Source organism: Eptatretus burgeri, chromosome 6 (genome assembly GCF_056783735.1).
Source record: "Eptatretus burgeri isolate ZD-2024b chromosome 6, Ebu_testis_v1, whole genome shotgun sequence".
Taxonomy (NCBI): domain Eukaryota; kingdom Metazoa; phylum Chordata; class Myxini; order Myxiniformes; family Myxinidae; genus Eptatretus; species Eptatretus burgeri.
Genome location: NC_140966.1, coordinates 3,320,540 through 3,333,568, shown reverse-complemented (window position 1 = coordinate 3,333,568; position 13,029 = coordinate 3,320,540). Strand labels below are relative to the sequence as shown.

Below are 13,029 nucleotides of genomic sequence, written 5' to 3'. Positions count from 1 at the left end.
TGGTATAAAAACACCTCACTGCCACATTATTAAAAACAGCTCACTGCCACGGTATTAAAAACACCTCACTGCCATGGTATTAAAAACACCTCACTGCCATGGTATGAAAAACACCTCACTGCCATGGTATTAAGAACACCTCACTGCCACATGACTAAAAGCACCTCACTGCCACATGATTAAAACACCTCACTTCCACATTATTAAAAACACCTCACTGCCATGGTATTAAAAACACCTCACTGCCATGGTATGAAAAACACCTCACTGCCATGGTATTAAGAACACCTCACTGCCACATGACTAAAAGCACCTCACTGCCACATGATTAAAACACCTCACTTCCACATTATTAAAAACACCTCAATGACATGGTATTAAATATACCTCACTGCCATGGATTTAAATAAACCTCATTGCCACATGATTAAAAACACCTCACTGCCACATTATTAAAAACACCTCACTGCCACGGTATTAAAAACACCTCACTGCCATGGTATTAAAAACATCTCACTGCCATGGTATTAAAAACACCTCACTGTTATTGTACTAAAAACACCTCACTACCATGGTATTAAAAACATCTCACTGCCATGGTATAAAAAGACTTCACTGCCATGGTATTAAAAACACCTCACTTCCACATTATTAAAAACACCTCACTTCCACATTATTAAAAACACCTCACTGCTACGGTATTAAAAACACCTCACTGCCATGGTATTAAAAACACCTCACTGCCACATTATGAAAAACACCTCACTGCCATGGTATGAAAAACACCTCACTGCCACGGTATTAAAAACACCTCACTGCCACATTATTAAAAACACCTCACTGCCATGGTATGAAAAACACCTCACTGCCACGGTATTAAAAACACCTCACTGCCACATTATTAAAAACACCTCACTGCCATGGTATGAAAAACACCTCACTTCCATGGTATTAAAAACACCTCACTACCACATTATTGAAAACACCTCACTACGACATTATTGAAAACACCTCACCACCACATTATTAAAAACCCCTCACTGCCAGGGTATTAAAAACACCTCACTGCCACATTAGGAAAAACACCTCACTGCCATGGTATTAAAAACACCTCACTGCCATGGTATTAAAAACACCTCACTGCCACATTATTAAAAACCCCTCACTGCCATGGTATTAAAAACACCTCACTGCCATGGTATTAAAAACATCTCACTGCCATGGTATTAAAAACACCTCACTGTTATTGTACTAAAAACACCTCACTACCACGGTATTAAAAACACCTCACTGCCATGGTATAAAAAGACTTCACTGCCATGGTATTAAAAACACCTCACTTCCACATTATTAAAAACACCTCACTTCCACATTATTAAAAACACCTCACTGCTACGGTATTAAAAACACCTCACTGCCATGGTATTAAAAACACCTCACTGCCACATTATGAAAAACACCTCACTGCCATGGTATGAAAAACACCTCACTGCCACGGTATTAAAAACACCTCACTGCCACATTATTAAAAACACCTCACTGCCATGGTATGAAAAACACCTCACTGCCACGGTATTAAAAACACCTCACTGCCACATTATTAAAAACACCTCACTGCCATGGTATGAAAAACACCTCACTTCCATGGTATTAAAAACACCTCACTACCACATTATTGAAAACACCTCACTACGACATTATTGAAAACACCTCACCACCACATTATTAAAAACCCCTCACTGCCAGGGTATTAAAAACACCTCACTGCCACATTAGGAAAAACACCTCACTGCCATGGTATTAAAAACACCTCACTGCCATGGTATTAAAAACACCTCACTGCCACATTATTAAAAACCCCTCACTGCCATGGTATTAAAAACACCTCACTGCCACAGTATTAAAAACACCTCTCTGCTCCATGATTAAGAAACACCTCACTGCCACATTTTTAAAAACACCTCTGCCATGGGATTAAAAACACCTCCATGCCATGGTATTAAAAACACCTCACTGCTCCATGATTAAAAAACATCTCACTGCCACATTATTAAAAACCCCTCACTGCCATGGTATTAAAAACACCTCACTGCCATGGTATTAAAAACACCTCACTGCCATGGTATTAAAAACACCTCACTACCACATTATTAAAAACCCCTCACTGCCATGGTATTAAAAACACCTCACTTCCACATTATTAAAACACCTCACTTCCACATTATAAAAAACACCTCACTGCAACATTATAAAAAACACCTCACTGTAACATTGTTAAAAACACCTCACTGTCACATTATTAAAAACACCTCACTGTCATTGTACTAAAAACACCTCACTTCCATGGTATCAAAAGACCTCACTGCCATGGTATTAAAAACACCTCACTTCCATGGTATCAAAAGACCTCACTGCCATGGTATTAAAAACCCCTCACTGCCACATTATTAAAAACACCTCACTGCCATGGTATTAAAAACACCTCACTACCATGGTATTAAAAACATCTCACTGCCATGGTATTAAAAACACCTCACTGTTATTGTACTAAAAACACCTCACTACCATGGTATTAAAAACATCTCACTGCCATGGTATAAAAAGACTTCACTGCCATGGTATTAAAAACACCTCACTTCCACATTATTAAAAACACCTCACTTCCACGGTATTAAAAACACCTCACTGCCACATTATTAAAACACTTCACTTCCACATTATAAAAAGCATCTCACTTCCACATTATTAAAAACACCTCATTGCAACATTATTAAAAACACCTCACTGCCACATTATTATAAACACCTCACTGTCATGGTATTAAAAACACCTCACTGTCATTGTACTAAAAACACCTCACTACCATGGTGTTAAAAACATCTCACTGCCATGGTATAAAAAGACTTCACTGCCATGGTATTAAAAACATCTCACCGCCATGGTATTAAAAACACCTCACTGCCATGGTATTAAAAACACCTCACTGCCACGGTATTAAAAACACATCACTGCCATGGTATTAAAAACGCCTCACTGCCATGGTATTAAAAACCCCTCACTGCAACATTATTAAAAACACCTCACTTCCACATAATTAAAAACACCTCACTGCCACATTATTAAAAACACCTCACTGCCATGGTATTAAAAGCACCTCACTGCCACGGTATTAAAAACACCTCACTGCCACATTATTAAAAACACCTCAATGACATGGTATTAAATATACCTCACTGCCATGTAATAAAATAAACCTCACTGCCACATGATTAAAAACACCTCACTGCCACATTATTAAAAATACCTCACTTCCACATTATTAAAAATACCTCACTGCCACATTATTAAAAATACCTCACTGCCCATGATGAAAAACACCTCACTGCGACGGTATTAAAAACACCTCACTGCCACATTATTAAAAACACCTCACTGCCACATTATTAAAAACACCTCACTTCCACAGTATAAAAACACCTCACTGCCACATTATTAAAAACACCTCAATGCCACATTATTAAAAACACCTCACTGCCATGGTATTAAAAACACCTCACTGCCACAGTATAAAAACACCTTACTGCAACATTATGAAAAACACCTCTGCCACATTATTAAAAACACCTCAGTGCAACATTATTAAAAGCACTTCACTGCAACATTATGAAAAACACCTCTGCCACATTATTAAAAACACCTCAGTGCAACATTATTAAAAACACTTCACTGCCACATGATTAAAAACATCTCACTGCCTTGGGAAAAAAAGACCTCACTGCCATGGTATTAAAAACACCTCACTGCCATGGTATTAAAAACACCTCACTGCCATGGTATTAAAACATCTCACCTCCACATGATTAAGAAACACCTCACTGCCATGGTATTAAAAACACCCCACTGCCATGGTATTAAAAACACCTCACTGCCACATTATTAAAAACACCTCACTGCCATGGAAAAAACACTTCACTGCCATGGTATTAAAACACCTCACTGCCATGGTATTAAAAACACCTCACTGCCATGGTATTAAAAACACCTCACTGCCACATTATTAAAAACACCTCACTGCCACATTTTTTAAAATACCTCACTGCCACATTATTAAAAACATCTCACTGCCACATTGTTAAAAGCACCTCACTGCCATGATATTAAAAACACCTCACTGCCATGGTATTAAAAACACCTCACTGCCATGGTATTAAAAACACCTCACTGCCATGGTAATAAAAACACCTCACTGCCACATTTTTAAAAACACCACACTGCCACATAATTAAAAACAACTCACTGCCATGGTATTAAAAACACCTCACTGCCACATTACTAAAAGCACCTCACTGCCACATTATAAAACACCTCAATGCCATGGTGTTAAAAACACCTCACTGCCACATTATTAAGACACCTTACTGCCACTTTATTAAAAACACCTCACTGCCATGGTATTAAATGCACCTCATTGCCACATCATTAAAAACACCTCACTGCCATGGTATTAAATACACCTCACTCCCACATTATTAAAAACACCTCACTCCCACATTATTAAAAACACCTCACTGCCACATTATTAAAAACACCTCACTGCCACATTATTAAAAACACCTCAGTGCAACATTATTAAAAACACTTCACTGCCACATGATTAAAAACACCTCATGCCACATTATTGTTACGTTTGAGGGGGGGGGGGTATGCATTCAAAGGGTAATTAGGATGTTTAATTAGGTATGCCATGCTGTTCGAGTTTACCAGGATCTCGATGTAATAAGTAGCAATTCAGTGGTGATAAGTTGTCGAGTAAATGTTCATTTCTTCAAGGGGTAAATGATAAATGTCACGTAATTAGATAGGGACACGGGATAGGGTAAGTGTGTCTGCGTAAACCCCTTTTGGTATTCTCTGAAGACTGGCCGTGACGTCACAGGACAGTGCAGCGGATGGCTCCACCCCGTGATCACGATTGGCGGAAGGCGATGGCGGTGGGCCAATAAACGGTTCGATTGAAGTGACGAGGACCAAGGATAAAAAGGTTCTGTTCGGGGTCGAAAAGGAAGAGGAAGAAGATTACAACCAAAAGATCGTTTTTTTTTGGTGGGGAGGTTGTTGCGCGGGGAGCATCCTTGTTGTTGTGCTGATTCGATCGTGTTCTTTATCGTGTCTTGGAGCCTTGCTGAGCCTCGTTCCTCACCTTGGTTGGCTCTGGGGTTCTGCTGATTCGGAGTACGGGGTCGAACGGCGGGCGGACCTGCCTCCCTCTCCTGCTCACAATTTGGCGCCAGAACTGGTTCCCTGGTGGCTGTTAGCGGACTTGGGCCAAGACCAGGAGGTCGACAGCACCACGGTTTCTCCTGCCCCCCCTGACGAGGGCAAGGCCAGCTCGTCCGACGCCGATCCAGGGACAGTTGCGTCCACACCACGGTCTAGCCTGACCACCAGAAATAGCTACATTGTGTGTGTGTGTGTGTGTGTGTGTGTGTGTGTGTGTGTGTGTGTGTGTGTGTGTGTGTGTTTGGCGCCTTAGAGGGATTGAGAACTGTATATTCATTGGAATTGTCTGTGTTTTTCCCCACGCCCGATCCCACACCATCCCGTCGAATCGCCCCGGATCCCTCTTCTTGCCGAGTCTTGTTATTTCTGGTTAATAGTAAAAACGAATAAACATCATCAACTCAGTGAAAAGTGACTCGTGCCACCTTCCTCGTCCCGTTTGCGGTAGAGCGATTAGAACCGCCATGTTTGGGTTATAAATAAACAAACCGCCTCCATCGTTTCGGCTCATTCTACGTTGGCGGGACTGTTCAAGTCCCGTGGACGTCACATTGGTGTCAGGAGTGGGATGTTCGAACCCATCTAAATTATATTTGGTATCGGGAGAATATACCAAGATTAAAATCTCGCCACGAATTGGAATATAAAATTACTGCAGAAAAGCGCGCGAGCGCGGGAAAATTTTGGCGGGATTTTTCAAATTTAAATTAATTGGCGGCAAACGGGACTTCTGCACCATGGCGGATGTGCAGATGTTTGAGGAGGAAGGCCACGTGTCTGGCAGCGAGTCGGGGGAAGAGGGGAGAGACGGGGGTAGGGTTGGAACCTCCCCCATTCCGAGCGTGGACCGTGCTTCATCGCCCGTAACGGAGCCGGCAGCACCGGAAACCGGCACGATGACGATCTGGACAATGTTGGAACGTTTAATGAGTGCAATTACAGCACAGGGGGCAAAAATGACGGCACAGGGGGCACAAATGGCAGAAATGACAGATCAATTGGGGGTAATGGGGGTACAGTTGGGTGCACGGATTGATTTAATGAGGGATGAATTGGGGGAAAAGATGGAGAAAATGAAAACTGAGATGTAGGAGTGTGTGGATGTTAAATTGGGGGAAATACAAAATAAATTTGAGGATAGATTGGAGGAAACAAAGGTAGAAATTACATTGGAGGGGGAAAATATACGGAAAAAATTGGTAGATAAAATTGATGCAACGAACATTCGGGTTGATAAAGTGGATGAAAGCCTGGAACGTCATCGTGCCTGTGTGGATGCTCGTATGCAGCTGCAAGTTGAAGAGTGGGGAGAGCTGAGGAAGCAAGGGATGAATTTAGCGGAGGAGGTAAAAGGATTGGAGGCTCGTTTGGATGAACAAGATAAAATTATGAGCCAAGATGAAGTCTTGGATAAAGGCCTGGTAGAGCTGTCTTTTGTAAGTAGAGTGTCCGGGTTGGTTGAGGAGCAGCTACAAACTCGCGACGGAGCCTTGGAGGAGGTTGTGCGGGCCCAGAAGATCCTGCGGGAAGAGGTGAATCGGTCCATTCAACGTTTGGAACAGGAGGCAAAATTGACCCATGAGATCCTCACTACAAAACATTTTTGGCCACAGTGGGCTCCGAAATTGGATACGCAGCCACAAGGGTGTTTGATCCCTGGGCTGGATTCGGACAAGGGAGCAACTGAGAAGCGGGCCACCGTAAAAGTGATCCCCCTGGTAAATTTTGACAGGTCAGGGAGCGTTGAAGCTTTTCTGACGCAATTTGAGTGCATTTCCCGACTAAACGGGTGGAATGAGCGGGAACGTACAGGGAATTTGGTGGCAACGTTGCGGGGACCAGCCACAGATGTGTTAAACGTGATCGCGGAGGGGATGTTGACCAGCTCCCACATTTCCGAGGCGTTGAGCCGTCGGTTTGGGTTCGCGGCAAACTGTGATCTGGTGCGGGCTCAGCTTCAGCACTGCAGATTAAAGCCGGGTGAGAGTGCAGGAGCTGGCACAGGACATTTACCAATCAGTCAGGATCGCGTATCGGGACCTTACAGTGGAGGTGTGGGACAGACTGGCACTAGAGAAATTTTTAGCTGCTCTTCCGGACCCTGAGGTCCGAGCGCAAGTGGAGCTACAGGATCCACCCACCGTTCACCGAGCGGCTGAGTGCACAGCTAGGCTGGCTTTGTGGAGGCGGCCGGGTCGGGTGCCCGAGAGGCCATCGGTGACGGTCCGACAGGCGGAGATCCAGGATCAAGGAGAGGGGCTGGGAGAAATTGGCATTACCCAAATGTTTCAGGAAATTTGCCAGAAACTGTCGAGTTTGATAAAGGGTAATCCGGTAGTTAGTGCGCCAAAGCGGCGGGGTCCAGCCCAGCCAATAGAGCAATTTGATTATGGCCGAGGGGGTCTGGAACCGGAAGAGACATTTCACCGATACTCACGGGGGCCTTTTATGGGGAGTTGTTTCCGGTGCGGGCGAAGAGGACACATGCAACGATATTGCCGGTACCCGGTGATGGAGGGACCCTCCAATAGACTTTTAGACTCAGAGAGGGTGAATCCTCCTGCTGAACCGCCATGTCTATCCGAGATGCCCTTACCTAGGTCGAGTCCAGAGATCACTGTCGGGGGTCGGGGAAACTAGATCGGGCTGAGCATACAGGGCCATGCTTGGCTGGTGAGATTGTGGCGAAGTGCCCTCCCTTGGTGAAAATAGTGAATTGTGGGAAAATTGGTGTGGGGAATTTGCGGGTAAGGGTAAAGATAGAGGGAGAGTTTTGTGAAGCAGTGGTGGACACGGGTGCAAGTGATACCGTTATTAGCCCGCTAGTGTTGGACCAAAGTGTGGGAGGTTGGGACAAAATCGATAGACTAGCAGGACACAGTCTCCAACTAGCTACAGGAGCAACGACGCCGATAATGGGTCGTGGGGTTGTGAGGATGGAGTTGGGCAGCCTAGAGGTCGATGCGGTGGTGTGGGTGGCAGAAGTGTGTGACCGATGCCTTCTGGGGTTGAGTTTCCTTGTGGAACATGACTGCCAACTAGACCTGGGGTGGGGTCACATGTGGCTAGGGACTGAAAAGCTACGGTTGGAGGGACTGGGGGAAGTCGAGGAGGCGCAGGGGGCGCGACTGGAGATGTCGCGCACCGTGACCGTGGCCCCCAGGTCTGAGACCGTGGTGTTGGCCCGGATATCGGCAAGGACCAATCACGTGGGCCAGCTCGGGATGGTGGAGCTGTGGAGCTCGGGGGAAACTGCAGGATTGATGGTGGGTCGTACACTCGTGGATACACATCAGCCCATGGTAGTGGTTCGGTTGCTCAACCTGTCTGACAGCCCTCACACAGTGAGGGGCGGAGCTGTTATAGCAAAGTGTAGCAGTGTAGTGGAGATCACCGGAGGGGACGGAACCACAGACTCGCCAGGTCAGCCGGAGTCGGTGCAAAATTTTGGAAAAACAAATTGGCCAGAGGGAGTAAGGGACATGGTAAACCGAGCAGAACAGGGGTTAACAGTGGACCAGGTAAGGTCATTGCACAATTTGGTTGGTGCTAATGTGGATGTATTCTCTCTCTCTCCCGAGGATTTTGGACGCACGAGTCTAGTCAGGCACCAAATCGACACTGGCGAGGCTCGACCTGTTCGACAGCCTGCACGACGTCTACCTCTTGCAAAGAGGGATGAGGCTGAAAAACAGGTGGAAAAGATGAAGGAGGCTGGAATTATTGAGCCCACGGTAAGTCCTTGGGTGTCACCCATTGTGTTGGTGAGAAAGAAGGATGGGACCATTCGGTTCTGTGTGGATTATCGCCAACTCAATCAAGTGAGGCTCAAAGACTCGTATCCCCTGCCACGTATTGATGATACACTCGATGCCATTTCCGGCTCAAAATGGTTCACTACATTGGATTTGAAGAGTGGCTACTGGCAGGTGGAAATGGACAAACAAGGGAGAGAGAAAACAGCATTTACCACAGGGAAGGGCCTCTGGCAGTTTGTCGTCATGCCTTTCGGATTGTGCAATTCCCCCGCCACATTTGAACGTCTGATGGAACGCGTTTTGATTGGGCTGCCGTGGCAAACATGCCTGATCTATTTAGACGACGTTCTTGTCCACGCTCCCACATTTGAGCAGGCTGCCAAAAATTTGGTGGAGGTTTTCAGGCGATTGAGGGGGGCCGGGTTAAAACTGAACCCTGGGAAATGCGAAATTTTTAGGAAAGAGGTCGTTTATCTGGGTCACATGGTGAATGAGAGCGGTGTGGCCACAGACCCAATGAAGGCAGTGGCAGTAAAAGAGTGGCCCACCCCCAGAAATGTAAGATAGGTCAGAGGATTTTTGGGCCTCTGTTCTTACTATAGGAAATTTGTGGAAAATTTTGCAAGTATTGCAAGACCATTGCACCAATTGACAGAGAAGGGAGCTAAATTTGTGTGGTCAGAAAACTGCACCAAAGCATTCAATCACCTAAAACAACGTCTGATAGAAGCCCCAGTTTTGGCGTATCCGGCCGAGACTGGCCAGTTCATCCTTGACACGGATGCTAGTCAGGGAGGATTGGGGGCGGTCCTGTCTCAAGTCCAACAAGGTGTCGAACGAGTGATTGCCTATTATAGTAGGGCTCTGTCAAAGCCCGAGCGAAATTATTGCATCACTCGCAAAGAATTATTGGCCTTTCTGTCTGCAGTTGGACACTTTCATCCTTACCTGGACGGGAGGGAGTTTGTGATCCGGGTTGATCATGCCTCCTTGCAATGGCTTCTTCGGTTCAAGGAGCCGGAGGGCCAAATTGCAAGGTGGCTTGAGAAACTGCAGCAGTACAATTTTGTTGTGCAACATCGGCCCGGCAAAACACATGCCAACGCAGATGCTCTCTCTCGGCGACCTTGTTGGCAGCACCAATGCAAATTTTGTGAACGTCAAGAGAATAGGGATTTGATTGGGCAGGAACAAATTGATGCATGCCTATGTGCCGCCAGAGTAACCCGTCGGACTCTGCCACAACCACCTCCTGAATTTGGTAGTGTCGATTGGAAAAAGGAACAGAAGGAGGACCCTGTTTTGGGCCACCTCTGTAATTGGCTAGAGGGTGGAAAACGGCCTGCGTGGGAAGAAATTGCTTCGCTTGGGGCGCAGGTGAAGGCGTATTGGGCACAATGGCAGATGCTCCAGCTGAAGGATGGCATTTTGTACCGGGAGTGGGAATTACCAACGAGTGGAAATGCTTCCTGGTTGTTGGTGGTACCTTCGAAATTGAGAGAACAGGTGATGGGACTTGTACATGGAACACGAACGATGGGACACTTAGGTGTAACCAAAACACTAGCGAAATTGAGGCAGAGATTCTATTGGGTGAACTCGGGCAGCAACATCCAAAAATGGGTACGTTGGTGTGACCTCTGCCGGGGGAAGAAAACACCACCATGCGCACGTAAGGCCCCCCTCCAAATTTATAATGTAGGAGCACCACTTGAGAGGGTAGCGGTTGATGTGGTCGGGCCCCTACCCACCACCCACCGAGGCAACAAGTATATTCTGGTGGCAATGGACTACTTTACCAGATGGCCGGAGGCCTATGCATTGCCCAATCAGGAAGCACGGCTGGTTGCCCAAGCACTAGTGGAGGGGTTCTTCACCCGTTTTGGAACTCCGAGGGAGCTGCACACAGACCAGGGCCGGAACTTCGAGTCCGAACTCCTACGTTCAGTGTGCGAGCTCCTCCAAATTCACAAGACTCGGACCACTCCTCTAAGGCCACAGTCGGATGGGATGGTGGAGAGGTTTAATAAAACTCTGCTTACCCAGTTAGCTCTCTTTACTTCCCAGAATCAGCAGGACTGGGACGAACATCTCCCCTTTGTCCTGATGGCTAACAGGACTGTGCAGCATGAGGCCACGCGCTGCACCTCTGCCTTGCTGATGTTTGGTCGGGAGATGCGGGTCCCTGTTGATTTGTGGCTGGGCGTGACACCTGAAACCCCAACATGGACCTCGGCGGAGGGTTATGCTTCCAAAATGCGTAAGAGCATAGAGAAAGCTCATGATTTTGCGAGGGAGCGAATAGGTTTGGCTTCCTCGCGTACTAAATTGAGGTATGACTCTCGGACACACGCCCCCCGATTCCTCCCTGGAGACCTCATTTGGCTCTTCCGGCCACAGAGGAGGAAGGGTGTGTGCCCTAAACTCACCCCCCCCTGGAAGGGCCCCGGTGTGATACTCCGACAGGTAACCGATATAGTTTTTAAAATCCAGATGGGCCGCCACGCACTCCCACAGATCGTCCATTGTGACCGTTTGAGCTCTTACATGGGTCGGGATATTCCGGATTGGATAGAGCGTGTGAGGGGAAGATTGGCCGCTTCTGTGCGGGAGCTTGGGCCCGGGCAGCCTCCTGCCCCATGTGCTGAAGGTGAGGGTTTGTGAGTTCTGCTGGGTTTTAGAGTGACAATCGGGACAGTGGGTAATTGGAAACAAAGCGGGCACGAGTGGCTGTCCAATGGCTGGTGCGTGGATCGGGTGAGAAGTGCTGTGTGAGTTGTTTTAAGTGAAGAAGTGAAATGTATGGTGCACACATTGTTTTTTATTGGGCATGGTGTGGTAACAGGGAAGGTCATGGTCGGCGAAGTGTTAGAAATGCAGGTGTCACATGTAAGGCCGATGGGGTGGGGGAGTCATGTGGGTTTTGTGGGTGGGGATGATGTGCTTGTCCACAGGGATTGCTGAAGCTCACGGTGAGCGTGAATTGCGACCCCCTTCAAGGAGACTCACCCCTGGTGGCTAATGGTGACAGTGTCTGGAGCCAACTGGGAGAGGGTCTGGTTGGGAGAACAAGGCGGGTAGGACCTTGGCGACCCAGGAAGGCCAGAGGAGCGAGTGAGACCCCTTCCAGTGTGTTGTACGGGATGAGAGCTGATGGCTACCAGGGGGGAGGGAATCAAAGGGAGCGGGGCGGAGAAACGTCCGGGTTGGACTAAAGCTTACCTGTGGGCATGGTTGCACCTGAGATGCCCCCATCATCTTGTGGTAACCCACCCCACGGCCATGACGGGATTCAGCCTGCATGATTAAAATGAGGACCATGACCTAGAAATGTGATGATGACCATGGTGTGAGTGTTGTGAAGATGTGCGAGTCCCACTCGATCCCGCTCAACTTGACATGTGCAGCAAGGGCATGATGTCCGCATAATTTTGGGGCAAGCAAATTTGAAAATTGGCTCCCCAGGTAACGCTGGGTCTATTAGCATCCACTGGGGGAGGCGGTCAAGTGTAAATATCCTGTGAATAGTGTCGTTAAGGCTTAGAGTAGGAATGTAAAGTATAAGTGTTGTGTTTTTGTGGAACCTTTTGTTTCCCCTCCCCAGATCACTGGAAGAGTGCTGGGCAAGAGCGATGATCCAGAAGATGGAGTGCAACTTCGCTCAGTGTTCTCATGTGATAAAATGAATTTAAAAAAAAAATACAAAAAAACGAATGATTGTTTAGGCGAGGATAAGGCCATAAGGGCGTAGTACATTAAGCAGGATAGGTAAGTTAGCTACGACTCGCTGCCCATTGCCCCTCCTACTTTATTTCGTTAGGTTAATTAGGTGTGAGTCAGTAAGTGTTAAGGCTGGTACGGTAGCGCCTGTGATATACCTTGCAGGAGCTGCGGTACCAGAGGAGGGGGCAGTGTTACGTTTGAGGGGGGGGGGTATGCATTCAAAGGGTAATTAGGATGTTTAATTAGGTATGCCATGATGTTCGAGTTT

At 46.8% G+C, this 13,029-nt stretch overlaps 1 protein-coding gene across 1 annotated transcript in view; it reads left to right on the top strand.

Moving 5' to 3' along the window:
* Positions 1–13,029, top strand: part of LOC147024132 (phospholipid-transporting ATPase ABCA1-like) — a 315,313-nt gene that overhangs the window by 301,291 nt on the left and 993 nt on the right. Inside the window, exon 49 of the mRNA XM_085883724.1 lies at positions 12,643–13,029. This exon is cut by the window's right edge and continues 993 nt beyond it. Coding sequence (XP_085739850.1) covers positions 12,643–12,724 — 82 coding nt within the window. The 3' untranslated portion in view covers positions 12,725–13,029. The remainder of the gene's footprint in view (positions 1–12,642) is intronic.